The sequence below is a fragment of the Crocuta crocuta genome, unplaced genomic scaffold, assembly GCF_008692635.1.
Source record: "Crocuta crocuta isolate KB4526 unplaced genomic scaffold, BGI_CrCroc_1.0 scaffold258, whole genome shotgun sequence".
Taxonomy (NCBI): domain Eukaryota; kingdom Metazoa; phylum Chordata; class Mammalia; order Carnivora; family Hyaenidae; genus Crocuta; species Crocuta crocuta.
Window position 1 is genome coordinate 570,750 of NW_027532842.1, and position 23,944 is coordinate 594,693.

The following is a 23,944-nucleotide window of genomic DNA, read 5'->3' on the forward strand; positions in this document are numbered from 1 at the left end:
CTCTACCCTCCCGCCCCCGCCCCGGGCCCCAGAGCCTCGGCCCCTCCCGCCGCTTCTTCCGCGCGCTCTCTGCCTGGCTTGTGCGGCGACGCCCCGGGCGGCGAGAGCCTCTGCGGTCGCGGAAATCTGTACACACCGCGCGGCACATTTAGCAGCAAGGTCTCTGTGGCGCAATCGGTTAGCGCGTTCGGCTGTTAACCGAAAGGTTGGTGGTTCGAGCCCACCCAGGGACGGCAGTGCTTGTTTTCCTGAGACGATATCAATACGGATTAATTTTAAAACGGCAAGCCTGAGATTTTTAATCAAACGGTGCCACCATACTTCTAGGATGGAGGAAGACCTGTCCTCTCAGGATTTGTGGCCTAGCGGGGTGGATCTAAGGGGGACTCTGCGTCTGGACTAGCAGCTGGTCGCTTGATAATTCAGTTCCGCTGTATGTAAATATATACAAGGGAAATCTACACACATTCTTTGGGAGACCTGCCCAAGATTGTGCTTCTACAACCGTTATTGTAATGGGGAAAAGTAATTGCCCTTGGCTAGTGAGTTTCTCTCGGAAAATCTGATACCACCAGAAAGTAAATATACTTATTCAGTACTGCCTTATCTATGGCCAGAAGTTCGATGAAAATATGCAAGGGAAGTCACCTAAAAAGTATGTGGGGGCATAATCACCCCCACGTAACTGTCTGCTAAATGAAGCTCTGTTACAGCTTTTGGACAATGGACTTGAACCTAGGCAAAGGTGTTAATGTTTGCTTTAGAGTGCTGTCACAATTTTCCCTGAAATTAAACTCAGGCAGAAATTGTATGAGTTCTTGTCGAAAGGTTTCGAATGACTTGTTTTCAACTCTGGTCTCAGAAGATATAGATCTTTTCAAGCAGATGGTTCACATAAGACTTTCTATAAAGATAGAGAACCACACGATAATACGATAACGTGATGCTATAATTCATTCCTGCCAAGATTGAGGTCATATGGTGGGAGCTTTGTCTCTGGAATGTACTTTTCCTGGACAGAATTTAGAGACTCGAAGAAGTCACTCGGCTGTCTTTTAGAAAATGCCTTGGCAAATGCTGGCTGATAATTTTTTTATCAAATAATTGTTGATAATAAAATATCCTAAAAAAGGAGACACAGTGTTGCACTTGTAGAATTTCAGGCAGATTAAACAGTAGCCTCCTACCCCCAATTCCAAACTTTCCCCTCATACTTATGGATACAGTGGAAACAAGAAAAGAGGAGGCAATTAGGTCATAAGATCATTTATATGCTGTCCAAATCTAGTTTAACATTTCAAGATGAAGAAGGCATAATATTTGCAAATATTTAAGTTATGGGGCCTTGGAAAGCGTATCCTTCTGGTTTAAGCTGATTGTATTTATACTAGGTTGTAAGCTCCTTGAGGGGAAAGACCATTTTGTTCTTAATGATGATTTTAGATTCCAAACGTTTCCCTTCAAGATATAGTTCAAATTCTTGAGCTTAACACACAGAGGCTTTCATGATCCACGGTCTTGTCTCCTACCGTGCTCCTGCAAGAAAACTTCTAGTGGTTCTCTGCATTTACCAGGAGTTCCTTCAACAGCCCATGCTGCCTTGTACCCCCCACCCCCCCAGTGTCTTTCCTGTGCCAGTCGCCACCTCCTCTGTACTTACCTGGGTAATATCCCCAGAGGAGTTTCCTTCTCAGGGAAGCCTCCCACTGATGCTGCCTCTGAGTTAGATGCCCCTCCTTCATTCATTCATCACACTACCCTGAAACCAGGGAGTTGTCACTTACACTAGAATATGAACCCCTTGAGTGTAGTGACTTTATCCACATTGTTTGCTCATTTAGCACAGGCCTGTCACATAGCATATGCTCAGGACAGAAGAGTGCCCTGCCTTCTCAGAGTATGTGATTAACAGAGATGGATACACAGATAAAAATGCATATGTGAAGTGTCAGGCATGAGGGCCACAGAAAAATGTTCCCAGGCAGCGAAGGAGGAAGTCAACAACACAGCGAAGGCTGGATTGTGTCTCCATGGAGGATCTCAAACAACCCTGAAAGATCTGGACAGGACAGAAGGCAGGGGAGAGCTATTTAAAGCTGGCAAAATTTGGAGACAAGATGAGGGTGGGTAGGAGATGAGCATAACCAGAATATGGAACAAATGTACTTAAAAAGAGTGCACTGAAAATGTTCTTAGCTTTCGGAAGGGCCCTGAAGACCAAAGGATGAGGCTAGACTTTACCCTATAAAGTAGGGGAGTAACTGTTAAAGGTTTCTGTTTCAGGACATAATGAAATTTATTTTTGACGGTTGGTCTGGGAACAGAATAGGGGAAATAAGAGATCAGGGAACAATTAAGAGGCAATTAAATTTCAAAGGAGAGGCACTGAGGTGGGTCTGGAATGAAGGATGTAATTCAAGGGAAGACTGGAAAGTCTTAGACACTGAAACAGGAGGGAAGTGTGGAGGGTCATTCCTACATTTACAGCTTGGGTGACCCAGGAAATGGTGGTAGTGTTGCTTGATGCTGGGAATTTGGAGGGGTCTTAAAGAAATCTTGAAATTAGAGAAATTATAAATTGCCCGTACTTTCAGCTTACCTTACTTGTGGCTGGTTCTCCACCATGGAGTTCACCTAAAAGCCAGTGCAGAATCAATCTTCATTTTTTTTTAAGCTTTATTTTGAGAGAGAGAGAGTGCGTGTGCGCATGTGTTGAGGAGGGGGGGAGAGAGAGGGAGAGAGCGAGCGAGAGAGAGCGAGAGCGAGCACTAGCACGGAGCCTGATTCGGGGCTTGAATCCATGAACATATCATAACCTGAGCCCAAGTCAGGTGCGTAACGAACTCAGCCACCTGGGTGCACCTCGGTCTTCATTTTTTAATTTTAAATTCATTTTAAGTTAAACTTCATTTAAGATAAATTTTCCAAGAGACTATTTAAAGGGTCTACGGAACATTGTAAAGATCTGAAAGCTAAGGACCCTCTCCCCAGAATGTACACATTCACAGAAAAAAAAATTATTTACAGTGTCCAAGGAAGTCAGAGTCTGGAGCAGAGTTCTGGTCCTCAGATTTTAAAGGCCTGGCCTTGTAGTTATTGTATTTGTATTCTAATTAGTGATAAAGGTTATGAAGTGTGTCAAATCCAAAGTGTTTTAGGGATTGAAAAATTACTAAATTGAAGCTTTTAAGGTAATACAGAGAACTAGAATAGTCTAATACTATAGACAAACCACAAAGAAACCAATTTTTTTTCTTTGTTTTGCTGAGCAATTAAGTAGATATGTAAAATTAATAATAAATGACTTCAGACAAAAAAGCTGCTTTGGGGTTTTAACACTTAATACCTTATCTTTATAATCTGCAAGATTTGATGTGAAGGACTTTACTATATTGATCTTTTCAGGGCTGCTTCTGTAGGGTTTTACAACAGCAGCAGATACCAATTTGTATTTCTTTCCCTGCAAGTTATTTAATGACATCCAGCAAACTGTCATATTTTATTACCCCCTTCTAGGAATTGAACCATTCTTCATTGTTTTTTTTTTCTTTTTAGTAAAAACAGAACAGAAATTACTGTCTGCCACAGAGGACTCAAACTAGTTATTCCCTAAGATAAAGTGACAAAGTAAATCAAATACACACTCAACTACCTTAGTACTAAACCAGGAAGTCGATTATTATAGATTATCATACATGTGTGTGAGCATAGTGGTGTTTATACCTAATTGAACAATATATTCACTTTAATACTAGAGTACAGGCTAGTCTGATCATTGGAATTCACTAGAATGTAAACTACAGAGGTGAAAATCTACATTGGATATAACTCAACATAGAACTGAAGTTTGAAATATAGAATTTCTTCATTAATCATCAAGCATGGAGGTTCTTTACTGTAACCACAAGTTTCATAGCCAGCAGGGACATCAGTTTACAACTGAAAACATTTTCCCATACTGCTGAATTGGCCTGGTTTACATTGCCTTAGGGCTGGGGGAGCAGTAAGTATCTGGTATGTTGCAGACACTTGAACCTCCTCAGCATACTTCGATGATCTCTGCCTCCAAGCTTGTTGGGAAGGTATAATAAAGAGAAGGTTGGCAGGAAGGGTGTTTTACCAAGCTATTAAGTCCCTGCAATAACCAAACAGAAAATGAACTTCCATTTTGAGATGTGAAGTATTTCACAGGTTCCTTTTCTCTTGATGACCTCTTGCTTCTGTGGTTACATTTCAACTCCTGATTACTGTATTTTAAACGTCTCCAGTCCTGGATTTGTGGTCAATTGAGGACTTTTGCTATGTTGCAGAAGTTGATAAGCCCCTTTTCATGAATCTGCTTTAATTAAAAACAACCCGGCATGCCATTCTGCCCCCTTGGCCTCCTCTATGGCTTCCTGAGGAGACAGTGGCTGGGGAGAAGGGGTGTGGAGCCCCTAGTGCTCAAAAGCGAAAATCAGAAAGACAGTCACAGAGAAGCTCACTGGGCAGGCCTGTTTCAGAGCCGACCAACTATGGTGACTCTTTATAGGCACCCACGGGAGGGGCTGCCTCTGGAAACTGCTCAGAATGAAGTCATTAGTTTAAATGTGACATCTTGGGATGCTTTCTCTAATCTGCCAGATGGATCCCACCATTCCTTGCCATCCTCTGCCATCACTCATACTGATCAATGTCTTCTGGCCCCCAGGCTGTGTTTGGAGAAGCAGTCCATTTTGTGTTGTTTGTATTTGTGGTACCCAGTAGAACTCTAAAGTTAACTAAATTTAAATCATTTCTGTGATTGTAAGTTGAAGCATTATGCTGTACACCTTAAGCTTATGCAGAGATGTGGGTAGGTTATATCTCATTACAACTGGAAGCAAATAAAAACAGAACAAAAAGCTCTAATAAGTTGTACCTTCCACTTTTCATAGTGTTTCTGACTTGCGGAGTACATTATTATAATAATGTTAACCGGAAGAAAAACCAGTTGAAATTTAATAGACTTTCCTCCTAGCCTATTTTCTTCTGGAAAATTGAGATTTACACTGTTTAATTGGTATTCTATCACTGAGCACCATTTCCCCCCCCTCAACCTACTACAGGAAGGGAACATTTGTTAGATATAATATGAAACACAGGTGAATGGTGTACTCGGAATGGTTTAAGAATAGTAAGTTGATTCAGCAAGTCGTGTTCAAACAAATTTACTATTGGGGCAGAAAAACTTCAGTGCAGCACATCAAAATACATTCCAAAAGAATTGAAGATTCATGACCAAAAGAGAGAGAGAGAGAAAAGAAAGAAAAAGAAAATTAAAAAAAACCTAGTTTTACCATAAGACACATGTAAATATTTGTATATTTGGGGTGTGAAAATGACCTTGCTAAAACAGAATACCAAAAAGACTATAGAATGTAAAATTTCTATCCGATTTCCCCTAGTCGCTTTTTCACTGCTGCCCCTCTTCACTATAACCCTCCAGTGCCTTTGAAGCACAGACCGTTAGACTGAACCACCCACGCTGCTCCTTTGCTGCCAGCAGCCATTTTCACAGTAGTCCGTCTTTCCTTAAGGATTTGAGCTCCTGGCTTCCTGCATACTTCCCACCAGGACTCCTGCTGCCACTTAAATGACTTTGCCTTCCACCAAAACTATCTCGGAATACCATCCTGGCCTCCTGATTCCTTTATTCACTTTTCATGGACTTGTCATCCAACCTTGGCCATACACTTCCCTTGTCACGCTTCAGACCTTGTCATTGCCAGTAACTGCACTGTTCCCAAAAGCTCAGTTTCAAGCACACTGCTTTCTTACTTCCTCCACTAGTCCCACTCTGGCATTCTTTGAATCCACCTCCAAGCCACCAAGATCTGCCACCACTTTTTAAATGATCACCGCCTGTCCTATGTCCCTACATCCCTCCTTATCACATCATTATAATAATTTTCCTTACATAAAACCTTAATTCCTTTTCTCCTCTGTCCCGTTTACCTGGCAATACCTCTAACCTTGGCTGGATCCAACTTCTCATCTACTCTTTCTGTCCTGAGCAGTAAATGTGACTAGAGAAAAAACAACCACCTTGGGTCATTTCAGTTAAACTTACGGCCATAAACCTCTGGTGGGTTCTCAGTACGCCCGTGAGCCTACTGCCATGTCCCTGTTCAATTAGCTCTCAAGACTAAAAATTCTAACCTCTCTTATTCAATGTTCAACTCCCCTACCCCTCATACTCTCAGCTGGTAATATTACTGTATCCCTCAGAAAAGAAAAATGTGACGTTCTTCATTCTCCAAGCATCACATCTCCTAATATCTGTACCCATATACTTTGTCGACTCTAGTATTAAAATGGATAAACTTGAGGACGCCGGGGTAGCTCAGGTAAGCATTCAACTTCAGCTCAGGTGATGATCTTGCAATTCGCGGGTTCAAGCCCCACATTGGGTTCTCTGCTGTTGGCGAGGAGCTCGCTTCAGATCCTCTATGCCCCTCCCCTCTCTCTCTCAAAAATAAACATTAAAAAAATAAAAAGGATAAACTCTTCTAGCTAGTAAGGTCACATCTCCTTTTATATACTGGAATCCCAGCCCTGGAGAAACTTACTGTGGCAACCATCACTCTTCTCACCTACAACATCCATTTGTCTCTCTCCAACGAAGCCTCGGGTCCACACACACATACTATGACATCTCCCATCTTAAAGACATTAACAAAAATCTTGATCCCACACTCCCTCACCAGGCACCATGTGAATGTTTCAAAAAGAGTAGGTCTCTATCTGCACTTTCAATCCCTTCTCTCATGAGCCTACTCACACTTGTCCCAACTCCACTGAACTGTCCTCACCAAGTTACCAAAGACTTTCCAATTACCAAAGCCAATGATCAATTCTCAGTCCTCACCTTACGCTGCTTCTCAGCAGCATCTGACAGATCAGCATCGCTCTGTCTCAAAAAAATGCTTTCTTCCCTTGATTTTCAGGACACCAGGCTCATCTCCCTTCCATGGCTCCTCCTGTTCCCCAGAGCTATTTTAACTCCCTAAATGACTCTCCATTCTTTATTGGGACATTAAATACGATTTACATATTTGTAATTCCTGAGTAAATATCTGCCTCTCTTGAGCCCCAGCATTGCACACCCATCTTCCTATTAGATTATCTCCACTTGAAAGCTTAATGGGAACCTTACATACATTTAAAATGGAATGAATGAATGTTTTCCTTTAAATTTTTTCCTTCCCAAGTCTGTCCCATCTCAGTTGATAGCATGACCCATCTGCTCAGGCAACAAAACCTGAGACTGGTCTCTGACTCCTCTTTCTGCCCCACATCTAACCCATCAACACATCCTGTTGGCTCTACTTTTGAAATGCAACAGTAATCCAGCTACTTTTTAACACCTCCACAGCGATCACCCTAAACTCTGGGGAAGCTGTAACAGATTATGGCTCCTACTCTGACCGGCTGTAGACATTCTCTATGCAATCAAAAGGGATCCTTTTGATTCTAAGACTAGATATTCTGCCCTTGCCTGAAACTTGCCAGTGGCTTCCATTATTCTCAAGCGTAAACAAGGTCTTCACTATGGGCCACAAAACCATACAAAAACTGCCTTCTGCCAACCCCCTTCATCTCATGTTTTAAATCTTTCCCTTTCTCTCTGCTCAACCACACTGGACTTTTCCCACTCCTCAATCACGCCAAGCACCCTCACTTATTCTGTGTTTGTGATTTTGCCTACATGCTAAGATTTGTAACCTTAAGAGTCAACACTTACAATGTGGTTATTATGGACACCCAGAGTTGCCTAACACATATGACTCCAGGTGAGGTCTAACAGGCAACACTCTGCCTTGATTCAGTTCTCATGCTCTAAGTGTCCTTTTTACAGTAGATCTAGTGCCACACCTTTTACTCTTGTTTTTGGTGATTTCACTGTTTAAAATGGACCTCAAGTGTAGTATTAAACTGCTGTCTGATGTTGCTAAGCACAAGAAAGATGTGACATGCCTAATGGAAAAAACACATGTGTTAGATAAGCTTCATTCAGGCATCACTTACAGTGCTGTTGGCCTTGTACTCTATGGGAATGAACCAACAATATATATTACATAAGTCGTCTTTAAACAGAAGCACACAAAAAACAAGGTTATTTGCTGATCAGTGGACAATAATGTTGCAATCAGAGGCTCCCAGGAACCTAACCTTGCAATTCCCTTAGGAGCAGTGGTTCAGTACTTCATGTTCATGGAATGCTCATGGCAACTTTTCAGAAGAGAACCACCACAAGGGACAATCCAACAGTCATTACCACTTAGCATGATATATTTATTTCCTTGTTTAGAAGTCAAGTGCCTTCTAAAGGGCAACAATTTCTTTTTTTACTGCTTTATCTCTGAGGTTTACAACACCGGTACCTAGCAGAAATCTAGAAATATTCAAATGATTAATTAATTACAGGGATGAATAAGCAATTTCTTGGAGAAAGTCAACTGGCCAATAAAATCATAAGTATATAACGTTAAATAAAGTTATAGTCAACCTCATTAGTAATCATGGAAACGTTTAAAAAAAAAAAAGGCCAAGGTTTTTTTGCCGCCTCAATGCTACTATTTGGTGTTGGTGAGGATTCAGGAAAGCCAACCCCACCAACAGTAAGACTTTACAAATGCATATCCTTTGACCTAGCAATTCCACTCCCAGAAAATAAGGCCTGGATCTGTACAAAAACTTAACAATAACTGTTGTGGCAGAATTAATAATAACAGAACAGTGCAAATCACCTCGAAATCTCAAGATTGGTAAAACAATGATAATCCATAATACATAACATAATGGAGTTCTCCGAAAGTTGCCAAAGCTGTAAGATGAAAAAAAATGCTCATTAAACATTAAAACAGATTGTACAAACAGGTAAAATAAAATTTTTAAAGTCTATTTGTATACAGGGGTGCCTGGGTGGCTTAGTCGGTTAAGCGTCCGACTTTCGCTTAGGTCATGATCTCGCGGTTCGTGAGTTCGGGCCCCGCGTCGGGCTCTGTGCTGACTGCCAGCTCAGAGCCTGGAGCCTCTTTCAGAGTCTGTGACTCCCTCTCTCTCTGACCCTCCCCTGCTCACACTGTCTCTCCATCTCTCTCTCCTAGAAATAAATAAAAAAAACATTAAAAAAAAGTCTATTTGTATACAAATATGAAAATGTTCAGTTACTACCACGAAGCATAAAAATAAAGGATCCAGAATCTTTGTATATTTCTGCATGTCCAAGCTTCTCCTGACAATAAACATGCAGTACTTGTGTAACCAAAAAATGGGGGCCGGGGGAGGGGACTGAAAGCAAATTGGACAAATCACTCGTGAAGTGCTGAGTCCCTCAGTACTCTATCCCCAGACTACCACCCTTAAAAGCTTAGGAACTACTCCTAGTAACTCCAATCACTACTGCAGTGGTGCTGTTTAAGCATCCAAACTTTAAATGACCCCTGACAGGTGGACATATGCTTCTAGTGGCTGTAGTAACCACACTACCCAGCCGTACAATTTACTAAGCTCTGTGCTGTTTCTTTAGGTTAAATGTGATAAAAGTAGCTCGCTCACAGAAACGTTGTGGTGTTTTCTTTTTTTTTTACTTTAAAGTTTATTTTGACAGAGAGTGTGCACAAATGAGGAAGGGAGAGGCAGAGAGGAGACAGAATCCCAAGCAGACTCCATGCCACCAGTGCAGAACCCAATGTGGGGCTTGAACTCACAAACCAAGAGATCACAACCTGAGCCGAAATCTAGAATTGGACGTTCACCAGACTGAGCCACTAAGGCGGCCCAGAAATGTTGGGGTTTAAATGAATTAGTGTTTCATATAAAACGGAACATAACATACAGCAAGCTTTAGAAGTACTTGGTTATTATTTTCTCCCTAAAACAACTGTTGGATGGTGTCCAACTTTGCTTGCAGAAGTAAATGTTGGGAAAAATATGAGATGTATTATAACATGAACTTTTTGACTATCAACACAAAAATAGATTACTTTCCTGTTAGAGATCACTTATTGATCATGTAACATTACTTAACGTTCTAGTAACAAGGTTCCTGCCATCCTAAGTAGAAGGAAGAAGGAAAGGAGAAGAAGGAAAGTTGTATGGGGGAGGTTTATATTCCACAGCACTTGACTGGTATAAGAAACAGGCTTAGGGTCTTCTATGACCACAGAACCATTACCAAACAGTCACACATTCATATCCCATGTACAATGGCTTAAGTTTGTACAAACTAGTGTTTTTCTTGAACTGGTATAACCGAAAATTAAAATGTAGGTATTTAATATACCCAAATGTAAAAATTGCCAAAAACTAGGCACTACTCCGTATCATTTTTAACATTTTGAAAAACTCTTCTATAATGCCAAATGAATCAAACAAGGAAAACCAATTCCTGATCATTTTAATTTGTAAAACAGATTACATGCTTTGTGGTTAGAACTGAAGGTAAAACCTTCCATAGCTTACATTTTGTTCATGACAAGGCCAGTGTATAAACACTACTTAATAACATATTAAGCTTTCTAAGAGCAATAATAAATATTAAACTAAAAAAAGATAGCATGCATTCAACAACTTTCAAACAGATATTCATCAAAATGAGGTAAGTCTAATGTGTCATTTACTAAAGAATTTAATGTTGAAGTGGAAAAAAACTCATCAAAAATATCAGTCTTCATGGAACTTTCCAAGTTCAATGTCCTAACGCAGGCATTATCTGCCAGAGACTCTGGCTGAACTTCACACTGATTTTTCTTGGTGGGGCTACAGTAATTATGGTCCTGTCTCAGGTGTGTATTCTGGGGAATGCCATTTAATTCAGTAGGCACTGGGGCTGCGATGTGGTCACCTCCTATTTCTAAATACCTAAAGTCAGCCTCCCCACTTTCCGAGTGCTCTGTTGAGACAACAGTTGTAGGGGACAACAGTTCTGCTAAAATTTCTTCATGACTTTGACTACTGTATGGAACTGCGGTGCCTCCAGATTTAGTGACAGCAGTATCAATTTGATATTGGAGTTCTTTTAACAAGTCTTCTATTGATTCACAGTCGTTTGGAGACCCGCAATGGGACACAGGCTCTAACTTTTCACCTGGAAGCTCTCCATTTTGGGGGGAAGACATAAGAGCAGCTAATTTCTTCTTCTTTGCCTTAAGTTTTTTAAGAAGTTTTAGACGAAGCTTATGAATCTGACCCTCAACTGAGTCTCCATGGTTTGCTGAAGAAACACCATTTTCTTTTACACAGGAGCTGGGACTGTGGTGAGCTCCATAGGGGGCCTTTTCACATTTCAGAACATCTGAATCAGCAGTAACATTAGTGCGTACAGGAGATGTCGTGCCACCAGACGGCGGATGACTTGGTGGAGGGTTACAAACTGTAGGAGGCTTACCTGCATATTTATTAGCTTTCCTGGATGCCCGGTTAGCCTTTTGGTTCACACCTTTCGTTTTAAAGCCACCAAAATTATTTGCCCCCTTAACTGAAGGCTGCAAATCAGTTACGGTGTTCCTGTTACGAGCTGAAACACAAGGTGGCATAAAAGAAGCACCCTTGCTTAATAAGCCTTTAACCCAACTTCCTACAAATGGTTTCTTTGGAGCTGCTTTCAGAGATGGATTCTGTAGTGACTTAGCTGTTACGGGTTTTGAAAATGACGCAGTTTCGTTTTTCTTCAAATTAGATGCCTGAGATGTACCCTGTTGTTCGGGTTTTAATTGCTCAGTCTTTGGTGAAGGAAACGGTTTCAACGAAGTGTCCTTCTCTTGGGCCACTGTGCCCTCAACTGCTGGCTTTACACTGTGTGTAAGATCAGGAGTGGGGCTATTATTCACAGGCGCAGTGATCCCAGTGTCTTCTGCACTTGGTGGTGCAAACCGCATGCTTGCATTTACAGTTTGAGATGGAAACTTAAAACCCATAAAGTGGTCTTGAGTAAGGTTTTCAACACATGGACCAGACACTAAAGAAGCCACTAGTGACTCTTGTGACTGCAAAGTCTTTGTTTTGCCAACTCCTGCCTTCTCTGCCACAGGTTTATTTTCAAATAGGAAACTTTCAGAGTTAACCTGTATTTCTTCAAATGTCAAAGATAAAATACTGTTGTCTACCAAACCTTCTGGATCGGAAACTATTTGTCCGTGAGCTACAGCTTGACCCTGTGAAAGAGCATTAGGAGCAAATGACACACTGGTGGGGAGAGTTCCTGCAGACAGCTCGGCAGAGGCGGCGTCACCCCCAGAACACCACGCTGGAGAGGCTGCTTGCTCAGCACCAAAAGCATGCTCACCATTAGTCTTTTTAAGTGGCAGGCAGGCAGGTGCTTCATCTGTTATCTTGGATGTTTTTCTTTCCCAAATAACAATATGGATCTCTGAAGCAAGAACTTCAAATTTCTCACGCCTTTCAGAACATAGGCCTTTTAGGTCATCGCATTCCAGCCAAGTTCCTAGGAGATGGAGAAAGTTTATAAACTAAATTAGACATTCAAAACCCACCAGCCCAGGTTAATTTTTTTTTCTGGCCATTTCACCTGCTAGATCCCTGAATATCCATTAAAGGAGAACACTTGAGAACATGGCCTTATCACTGTCACCATTTTCTTCTGCCAAAGGCTAAAGTCTTTATTTGGATAATAAAAGTTATGAACAGCAGGAAATTTTAAAAACTGAGATAGTGTTTACTCTTTCCTAAATTACCCACAAAAACCAAGACAGAAGTCTAAATACTTAATTTTTGTGACTTGGAATACAGTATATCGTCCAATTTATCCAACAACATCAGAAAATGGATTTTTTCTGGGGCGCCTGGGTGGCTCAGTCGGATAAGTGTCTGACTTCAGCTCAGGTCATGTTCTTGCGGTACGTGGGTTTAAGCCCTGCACTGGGCTCTGTGCAGACAGCTCAGGGCCTGGAGCCTGCTTCAGATTCTGTGTCTCCCTCTCTGCTCCTCCCCTGCTTGTGCTCTTTCTCTGTCTCTCTCAAAAATAAACATTAAAAAAGGAAAAGAAGAAAATGGGTTTTTTTTCCATATCTATGAGTTTTCATGAAGCCTATTACCTCAAGTACTAACATTTGTTGGAATTCTTATTTTCTTTTTTTTTTCTGATTAAAAAAACAAAAACTTCAGGGGTTTTTAGGTGTTTAGTTATTTTATTTCTGAGCTTCTAGTCTCTCGTTTGTCAAGTGGAAATGAAATAATGTAGGACAAAGGAAGAGTTAACCCCCATAGACACACAAAAAACCCAACAAAACCATTCACTAAGTTTATGCGGATGTATCCTTATAAATCACCTGAACCTACTACTACTTCTGTATCCATTAAAACTTTTGAGACTCTCTTGTCTGTTTATGCCAGTGGTTTTCTACCATACATGCACATTTACAATTACCGGATTCACATCTGTACCTAATCCTCAGAGACTGATTCAACGATCTAGGGAAGAGCCAAGACCTTTTTTATAACGTAATTGTTTGATTTTTATATGTTGGAAACCATCTAACCAATTGAAGACGGTTTCAGATTCCCCTGGAATGCAGTAAAAAATTGAACTTTTTTTTTTTTATGTTACTGAGAACCACTTCCCCCAAATGCTGAAGTAGGGTAAAATTTTAAGGTAATACTATTTATAATGTGAGTTTCGGTTTGCAAAGTGCTTTATAACACATTATTGTGTCATCCACCTAAACCATCCCAAGAGGAAAATATCATATATGAGAAGTATCCAAATAATAGAAAATGGAAAAACAGAAAATATCAAAAGAACTCTTACCTGATATAACAGTTTAAGGGGCTGAGTTATCTTGTTTAAGACAAAGTGAACACGGTGAGAGAAACAAACTCAATATTGAACCATATTAGAGCAATGTTAGGAAAAACCTAGCAAAATTTATGGGCTGTTCTATTTAACCTTCTTTCAAAAAGATTATTTAAATAAAGGCATTAGGAGGCACCTGGCTGGCCAGTCGGTCAAGCATCTGACTTTGGCTTAGGTCATGATCTCGCGGCTGAGTTCGAGCCCTGCGCTGGGCTCTGAGCTGTCAGCAGAGAATCTGGAGCCTGCTTCAGATTCTCGGTCTCCCTCTCTACCCCTCCCCTGCTTGCGCGCGCTCTCTCTCTCAAAAATAAACAAACACTAAAGAAATTTTTTTAAACAAATACAGGCTTTACCTGGACTATAGCTATTAGCAAATTATGGATTTCAGATATTCTATTTCATAGGGAGAGAAGGCTACGTGGTCTGTAATGTCTAACAGTCTTAGAAATAGATGTTTTATTTATATTACTAACAACTGTAAACTAAGCACATTTTTTATTCTCAATTAAAAAACTTACAGTGCAATGCATTTTCTTTTTAAAAGAAGTGCATGTTTACATATCTAAGAAATAAAATTTGCCACCACTCACTCTTCTATACTGACCACCTATTACTCATGGAATAAAAGCAAACACAGTACGTGGAAAAGAGCATACTATAAACCAACAACAATGTATGATCTCGTTCTTCATCTAGAAAAGAAATATGCATATGCATGTGTACACCCATACATAAACAATGACAGACAAGAGTGATTCTAAACCAGAATGACAGAGAGGAGGGGACAGAATTAAAGGCAAGGGCAAGAAGTGAGAGGGAAAGGGGTCAAGACAAAGTCTGTCTTTTTAAAAAAAGTCTAGAGTTTAGCCTCTATGCCTATTATCATAAAGAAAAAGGTTTAAACACTCACCGTCAGCGTCTAAAATCCATGTTATAAAATGATTATTTGCTTGGTACTGAATTACAGAAGTTATCTGATAAAGACAGCCTTCAAAATGAAATGAGTAGTGCTGCAAGTCATCACGTGGTAAGCCTTCCACAAAGTGCAACATGAATATAGGCGATACTCTGTGGGAGAGAAAGGCAAGCAACGTCAAACAAATTTCATGCCCATGCCAGGTTATACAAAAGATGGTCTGAAGCAAGGAAGTCACACATGACGCTTTCAAGGCTAACTGCACTAATTTTTCTTGAGAACCTCCAGATGTGTGCCTTAATTAGAAACAGAGAACTCGCGCTACGAAGTTGGTGACAGTAAACCCTTCTTGGAATGGTATCACTGACAGTTGGAAGCCATCATGCAATAAGGCTCTAACACAGACCATTAAACAAAAATTGCTCTGTAAGCCACACTGCTGCTTTGGCTTAAAGATTTCACAGTAACGTCACTATTCTGTAAAATCACAGGGAAAAATCCAGACCTTTTAGAATTTTCTTGAGCATCTAGTGCCCCAAATGAATTACTTTTGTTAGATGTGACAGGTAATATGTGAAACACAGTAACAACCTAAGACATTGAAATAAACATTAAAAAAAAACCCCTAATATGCTAATAATTTGGCCTATTTCACTGTTTTCTCAGGAAGCGGAGAGGTCCATCAAAGTAAAACTTCTACTTAGGAAGTTTAATTTGTGCCTAAGTAGAGAAGAAAACTAACACACTGGTTGATTCACTATAAACTTCAAGACACCCATAATTTCAAAAATACACTGTCATTATAGTCACATGCCAAACCAGAAAATAGAACCCAAAGATGGGTCTCAAATTAACTAAATTTAACAAAGCTCTCATGATTTAAGAAAAACGTCGAATATCTCTTTTCCCAATATTTAAACAGCTGTCAAACTTACTTAGCTTATCAAAATTTATTCAGCTGAAATGAACTGGAATCAATATCCAAAATGCAGATTATTCAGATTGACAAGGAATAATTAGGATGTTATCTCATCGATCATTCTGTTAAAGGAACAATCGAGTCTTCAGAATTTAAGTACCTATAAATAAAAAGTCCTGCGGAACTGTCTATAATGCTAACCCCCTTTGTTCTTTCATATCTATATACTACTGATTATAAAATATACCACTAAGAAAGAAAACTGCCAATTAAAGTCTACCATGCCATCAATTTTTAGATATACTCCCATTTCAAATATGTGAAAATGTGAAGACTGTGCCTCTCTGAATCAACAATCCACAGTGAAAGTACAGATAATGTTCTCGCAGCTGGATATGCAGGCTTTAGGCACCTGCTTGAGTCCTTAAGTACTAGTATCTTTTCAAGATCTCTTCTGAGGCTAGTTACTAAAACACTGTCTCCTGGATACCAAGATTACACAAACTTGTAAATTTCCTACCTCTTAGTGTGAATTACACGTGGGAAGTGTTCAATGGTCAGTATTTCTTTCTTAATGGCATATTTAAAAAAACAATACAACTTATAATGGTGGCATCCTGGATTTGATAAAATAAAGCGTATGCCCCTCCTCTTCAAGTTTATTTTCCTCTCCTGAGTCTCTAGACTTTAGTATCTCCTAACAGTTGCAGGTTTCTCCTACCCATAATCCCAGCTTATCTCATTTCCAGCCTCTTAGCTGAGGGTAGAACTTTACTCCTAACCTGGCAATAGATTTTGTTCTCAGGCTTTGTCCTACCCACAATGCCTGGAAGGTCAAGGGCGATGCTCAGACGGGATGGGTTAACAGAACTGGAATCAGAGTCACAAGAGATTTCAAGCTAAGATCCATCTGCATTCATCTCCCTAACTTGAAGTTGAACTACTCCTACTAGCAGGATCTACCTTCAGGAAAAGAGAGAAACAGAAAAAAGAAAGGAGCGCAAGAGAACTGTGCCAACTGCCCTGCTACCCACAGACAGCAGGGAAACATCAAGTCCCTGTCCCACGAAGAGCAGCCAGTTGTGCCAATTGCCTAGACAGAGTACAAGACATTTATTTTTATCCCAACTAATGTAATATAATAATTCATATTTTAGAAAATGCAAATTTAGCAATGTGCATATATATTTCTGAACTGTAATAACAGGCTTTAGGCAAAAAAAAATCTGCAAATATAATTTTTAAACCTCATTACAATTTAGATCTAATTACATCACTGAATTATTTCATCTTTCAGAGTCTATGACAAAAAATAAGGCACGCCTGAGTGGCTCAGTTGCTTAAGTGCCAACTTTGGCCCAGGTCATGATCTCATGGTTTGTGAGTTTGAACCCCACGTTGGGCTCTGTGCTGACAGCTCATAGCCTGGAGCCTGCTTCGGATTCTGGGTCTCCTTCATTAAAAAAAATTGGGAAAAAAAAAAAGGAAAAGAAAAAAATGAGTAAAAACAGATATAATTAAAAAATGAGAGTTGGGGGGTGCCTGAGTACCTCAATCGGTTAAGAGTCCAACTCCGGATTTTGGCTCAGGTCATGATCTCCTGGTTCGTGAGTTCGAGCCCCATGTCAAGCTCTACGCTCACCAGCATGGAGCCTGCTTTGAATTCTCTCTCTCCCACTCTCTGCACATCTCTCACTCATGCACACAGGCACTCTCTCTCTCTCTCAAAGTATACTTAAAAAGAAAACCCATAATTTTAACTATTTTATATATCAGTACTCCACCCAAACTTTTGTAGAGAATGGTTCAGTTTATCTGTCTGGACAAGAAAGTCTCAAAGTCACTGTATTTTAATGATACTTTAATAAGCTCTACAAGCAGAGAACAGAAACCTCTAATCCTTTTCCTATCACTCCCCTTTTTCTTTTAAAAAGTTGTTTTAAAAGAAAATCTGTTAAAACTGAAGTTTAAATAAATAAGCTTTTCAAATTACAATCCAGGGTAGTGTGTGACTTAGACTCCTCGTAATGAGGTTCGTTTCAAGAGTCTGTAAAGTAAAATTAAATCAGCTTCTAAGTTGGTGCTCACATCACCATGCTCTGAATAGAATTCCTAAACAATCTACTTAAAGTAGCAGATCTGGACTTGCTAGATCATCTGATTTATCAATGGACTCTTTTTCTAATGGTAACATATCAGAGTGTGGATCACCTGAGATAAGGTGTTCAGGGAACTCACAACACTATTAGTTTTTAGAATGCTGGCTGTCAGGTTGAATTACGCATAATAGCAATAATTACTATTACAAGATCTAATTACTTTTAAGTTATCCTTAAAAACTATTAAAATTGTTCCTAGATTCCATTAGACAACAAATTTTGATTTGTTGAATCTTGCTGAATATGAATTTCAGGGGCACCTGGGTGGCTCAGTCGGTTAAGTGTCCGACTTTGACTCAGGTCATGATCTCGCAGCTCCTGAGCTCAAGCCTCGCACCAGCTGACAGCTCAGAGCCTAGAGCCTGCTTCAGATTCTCTGTCTCCCTCTCTCTCTCTTTGCCCTTGCCCCACTCATGCTCTGTCTGTGTCTCAAAAAATAAACATACATTTAAAAAAATTAGAAAAGAATATAAATTTCAAAGGAAAAAAACTACAGAGGACTTCATAAAGATCCTGTCATTTAAAATTTAAGTGAAATTTTACACACTAGTTCAATTTACTTTTGAATATAGTAAACGCGCAAATTATAAATTCGGCTTATAAACTGGCCCATTAGAACTCTAAACACATTTCACATTGAAACACTTATATTAGATACATTTCTGGATCAGAGCCTGAATCTCTAATATAAGTAAAGCAATTTATTTGTATAATTAAAAATTGTATGTTGCAATGTGTCCAATTAGCAGATCAAACAAAATAGGAGTAAAAGCTTATCTTCAATGCTGGGGAATGAGAAAAAGCAGGTGTAAGTGTCAGATGAAATGACATACTCCAGGCAACCTCAAGCAATCCAGTGGTCTAGTACGGAATGGCAGATACCCACACCCTGCTGCCTTCCACCTCCTCCTCAGCAAGGACAGGGAATGAACAAAAAAGACTCCCACAACACTTCAATTTCCAAGTTTGAAACCCCAGACAACCAAGACAGACTGTGGACTTCCCGTTAAAGTAGTTCCTCTTCTTTTCCATTCATATGCTATCAAATGATAGTAAATAGGGGGGGAAAAAGGTAAGAGGACCGAGAGGGGGAAGGAGACATGAGCAAAGAAGAAAACAACAAATACTCCGAAGGCAAAAAGCAAAGGGAAACAGAAAGTGGTACCTCAACAGAATGGATGAAGGGGGCCCTGAGTGCTGTGGAGTGGGCACACTGATGAGAAAAGCGTATACACCTCACAGAACCCCTGAAAGACTCAACACGGATGGGGGATGGGGAACAGATACTGAAGAATGAGGGGTAAGGCCCTGGGCTAACAACTAGGGGAGTGACAGGGAGAGTGTATACAGAGCTCCCGTGCACCAGGTTCAGAGAGGAACCAGTACAGACCGGAACACTGGAGCATAAGATGAAAGGTGGCAGAAGAAAGGTTTCTAGAAAAAACGCTGGGGAGGATTCCAAAATTGTGAGACATTTAAGTATTTAGAAAAATCTATCAATGGGTGTTCTAAGAATTTGGAAAAATTTCACAATACATATGTAAACAAAGCAAATAAAAACACAAGGAAATGAGTAATTCCAGGAAAACTTAGGGGTTATAAAAGAAATGAAATACAACTATGTATACTGTTTGGCTCGAGAAGGAATATTCGTATATTTATAATAATAAAATAGGGAGTACAGATTTAATAAAAATTGTTATCATGCTGGAAGGACAGGGAGTTTATAAACAGATGGAGCCCAGTAACTGATGCAGGAGCCCTACCTAGTCCTCCACTACTATAAAAGGAGAAGCCTGCATAAAGGTAGAATAAGCATACTGTTCTGAAATGTCAAAGTAAATACTACTTTACAGGAGTAAAGTGGATGCTTAAAGGAGAGGAGGCAGGAGGGGCACTACTCTCTTTTCTTCTAGGTCTTGGCACTATTAGATTAACCAAGAACTTCTGACTTGGATGAAAACAACTCTTTAGGAAAGATTTGAGGGATTTCCTGGCACATCCAAAGGTGTGAGAAAAGGTAAGAAAAGGTTAATGCCCCTGGTTCTTTATGATATCACATCATCCCTCCAGATACCTCCTTACTGAGGATGACTAGACACAAAGGTCAGAGGTTGGATGCGTGTGTGAGTGTATTAACAGAGGAGAAACAAGCTGACTATCATTTTAGGACCTGTGAGCTTAAAATATGGGGCATCTGGTAGCATTCTGACCAGTGGTCCCGCTGTGGGCAAATAGAAAAGCTGGCAAAATATAATAAAAACATATCTGCTCGAAGGCAGCAGAAAGTTTACAAGGGGATGAAGAATTAGCAGGCTGAGGTCTGGGAGAAGCTGGGAATGCAGACAGATGAGCCTGTGGTTCACCTCTGAGTCTTCTTAGCTCCTGAAATCAGATTAATGAAACCCCAGAGTTCTAATGACTCCGGGCACTTGGCAGAGGAGACAAAAACTGAAGACTAATATCCTTAAAGGACAAACAAGGCAAAAGACAGAAAGGCTCCAGTAGAGTGGGGTCAGTCATGCTGAGACAGGTGCAGCAGTACCCTGCCTGGGAGCTTGCTTACAGCCAGAGTTCTTGATAGACAGACATTCTGGCAATTCCTATAACTCAAACTTCTGAAAAACAGGTTGTGGTCATCAGTTTCAATTCTACACGTTAAGTCCACCTTCATTTTGTTCTAAAAATAGTTAAGACAATTTTAACTCACTTTTCCAGTACCATTTTTCTTATCTGTGACTTATTGCTGCAATTGTTACATGGACCAAAATGGGCAGCATTAAGTGGGTGCCACTCAGGGATGACATTTGTAAAGGTGACCAGATTCTTCATGTATCTGTAATAAAGAAGACATATAACTTAAACTTAAATTCATTTATATTAATTTAAATCAATGCCTAAACCTTCATTTATTTATTCATACTTTCCTATTCCCCCATATCACATGAGAAATTAATATGCCAGTGTTCCTCCCAAGCCCTAGTAAACCGCTCTGTGAAGTCTCTCCACAATAACCACCTAGATTTTTTCAGCTGTGAGATGAAGCAAATGTTACAGGCAGGGCTTCTCGAGAACAATACTGACATTCTGCACTGGGTATTTCTTTGCTGTGAGGCATCTGTCTCGTGCACTGGGGATGTTTTAACATCATCCCTGGCCTCTACCCACTAGATGCCAGTAACAGCCTCCAAGTGTAGCAAACACTAGCTCCAAACACTGCCAACGGTCCCATGAGGTACAAAGCAGCCCTCAGCTGAGAACCACCGTTTCCAAATGTATTAAGAGCTCACCCCTTACCTACAAAATGCACAATCCGGCTATCCATATTGACAACCAAAAAGGAAAAAAGGCAGTTCCAAACATATAATCATGAACACATGCAACTTAATTTTCCTGATGTTTAAAAAATTAGAATGCCAGTTGTGAAAGAATTTTGTTTTCACAGGTACAGAAGTTCCAAATTTGCACTTTAGTCAAATACCTGATAGCAAGAGGCATCTATAATGATTTTTAAAGATGTACACTACCTCTCAATTGATTCACTTTAATAAAAATACCTTTAAAAGAGCAATTGATTACCTGAAAGATGCTATTTTTTTCCTAAACAGTAACAACAAGTCTTGACCAATCGTTAAGTGGGATGAGCACAGGCTATTACAAATACAGCAGTGCTCAGGGAAGCTAACATTTTTAAAAGCAAGCAGCATAAAGTTATCAACAAAATGGAATGACTTACTTCTAGTAAATTCTTAATTCTCACAGATGACTGTTAAGTAAAGGCGCCTATTTTTTAGTCTCTAAAAGAGACTTGCCTCTGCGAATAAATGTTCCTGTTCCACATGACAGCTAACATTTTCGAGCACTTACTATGCATGCGTGTGGCAGGGAGCTGGGCTAAGTGCTCCTCTCCCAAACCACCCTAAGCAGCAGATACTACTCTTATCCCCATTTTACAAATGAGGAAAGTGAAATACAGACTACATATCAGATGATAAGTGACAGGCTTGAGATTTTAATCCAAGGAGTCTGACTCCAAAGACTATGTAAATAACTGCCTCCAGAATATAAATCAAGTAAAAGATCCTAAACTGGCACAAAAAAAGCAGCACAAAACCAGATGAGTTTGCTGGATATTCTCACATTAGATTCAGTGGAAATAGTTTTAAATTATGATATATTAAGATGTATTTAATGAAATGCCACTTAATTTTAGATTTTCCTCTAGAACTACTTATTTTTAGAACAAAGGAATTAAAAAAAAAGAAAACACCACCAGAAAACAGCAAACTCAAATGGCCAGTGGCTTCTTTCCCCTGAGCCCTCTGAGTCTTTTTAACACACCTCCAAAATGCACTGTCTTCAAAGTAATCAAAGTAACTTAATCTAGCCCCCAGATCAAAATAATTACTAAGTCACTGGCCCTCAAATATGTGTTTATATATTATCTCCCTAACTAACTAGTCTGAATTTGGCCAGGATAAAGATTAATTCTGTTGAGTTCCTGGCACATAAAATACACTCAATGAAAAGCGGTCAAACAACTCAGATGTAGATTTTGGAAAAGCTGTAATTAAGGTGATTTTAATCATTGAGCTGGTTTGTAATACTTATAATCCAGGTGGTGATCAGGGAGTATAGTACAGTGAGCAGGAAATTCTGAGGCCAGAAAATGTAAGTCTGAGTTTTGCCATTTACTACTGTGTCACCTTGGGTGTCTATTTATCCCTTTCAACGTTCAGTTTCCACATCTGTCAAATGAGGAGAAAAATTAGATAATTTATATAAACCAGTGATAGAAGACCAGGAAATAGATACTTGTTCTTATACTCATTATAGAAAATTATTTAAGTCCTAGGTGTGAGTGAAATGCTCATTCTTACTCTGTTTTACTACTTTTGAGCCAACTGGTAAAAAAAAAAAACAAATGTCTTCTGGTTCTATTGCTTGCATTCCCTAGAACATTCTCTCAGACTTGACTCTCTTCGATTCTTAAATACCAAAAATGATCTGAATTTAGATAATGAATATCTAAACAATAGTTTTCTCTCACATTTTTATTTAATAATTTTAAATCTATTTAATTTTAAATATTTTATTTAATAATTTAACTCCAAATTTTCTAATTTGCTAGTAGTGGGTGAGTTTAAGAAAAGAGGGAAGTACTGATCTCTATTATAGTAATTTGAATAAATGACCAACAGAACCAATTTGGTAACTGCCAGTCAGCAACTTTCTCATGTATGGACAAAGTGAAGGTATCATGTGTGATGAAAACGTTCTCCGACTCCTCTTCCCAAACCAACTTTCTCTTCTTGTTATGTGGTCAGTGTATGGAAGCAAAAGAAATGGTCGGCTGCTTTCTTCTCCATGGTTCCTCTCAAGTCCCAATCTCAGGGCATAAAAGGACTTTGTGTCAATCATGAGCCTTCAAATCCTCACCCGGGGCATCAGGGAAGTGGGAAGTAGGCTGAGACCACTCATATGCAAGAGGATTTGGTGGTGGCTGGTCTTTCATGGAGGAATGGAAGGGCCTAAGTCCTTCCCAGAACTACCGCCGACTCCCAGAGCCTCAATCAGTTTCTAGTTGCTAACAGAGGAGCAAACAAAACACATAACATTTCAAGGAATTCTAAGGAGTATTCTACCTCAGCAGGGAATCCAGAGTGGGGGTTGTGGGGGAATATACTTCTCTTCCCATTTGTCCCCACTTAAGAAAACTACTAGTATGGGCGCCTGGGTGGCTCAGTTGGTTAAGCGTCCAACTTCGGCTCAGGTCATGACCTCACAGTTTGTGGGTTCGAGCCCCACGTCGGGCTCTGTGCTGACAGCTCAGAGCCTGGAGTCTGCTTCAGATTCTGTTGTCTCCCTCTCTCTCTGCCCCTCCCCTGCTCACGCTGGCTCACTCTCTCTCTCAGAAATAAATAAAACATTAAAAAAATTAAAAAAAAAAAAAAGAAAAAGAAAACTACTAGTAACCCAGCAAACCACGGTGTTTTACTCTTACAGTTGAAAGCAGCAAGCCAATTGCAGTTTCTGTGGCTCAAATTTTTCTTGTTAATCTTAATGGTGGGGAAACTTCAAGATAGATAGGAAATATTTTTTTTTTTTTTTTT

At 39.8% G+C, this 23,944-nt stretch overlaps 1 protein-coding gene and 1 non-coding gene across 2 annotated transcripts in view; one reads left to right on the forward strand and one right to left on the reverse strand.

The window, feature by feature from the left end:
* Positions 1 to 159: 159 nt before the first annotated feature.
* On the forward strand, positions 160 to 233 carry TRNAN-GUU (transfer RNA asparagine (anticodon GUU)). Its single transcript has one exon. It is a non-coding gene; the product is annotated as a tRNA-Asn (tRNA).
* Positions 234 to 10,405: 10,172 nt separating this feature from the next.
* Positions 10,406 to 23,944, reverse strand: part of USPL1 (ubiquitin specific peptidase like 1) — a 36,157-nt gene continuing 22,618 nt past the window's right edge. The window contains exons 7-9 of the mRNA XM_077745366.1: positions 20,542 to 20,667; positions 14,748 to 14,905; positions 10,406 to 12,469 (exon numbers count right to left, since the gene is read on the reverse strand). Of these exons, the coding sequence (XP_077601492.1) occupies positions 10,590 to 12,469; positions 14,748 to 14,905; positions 20,542 to 20,667 (2,164 nt within the window). The 3' untranslated portion in view covers positions 10,406 to 10,589. The remainder of the gene's footprint in view (positions 12,470 to 14,747; positions 14,906 to 20,541; positions 20,668 to 23,944) is intronic.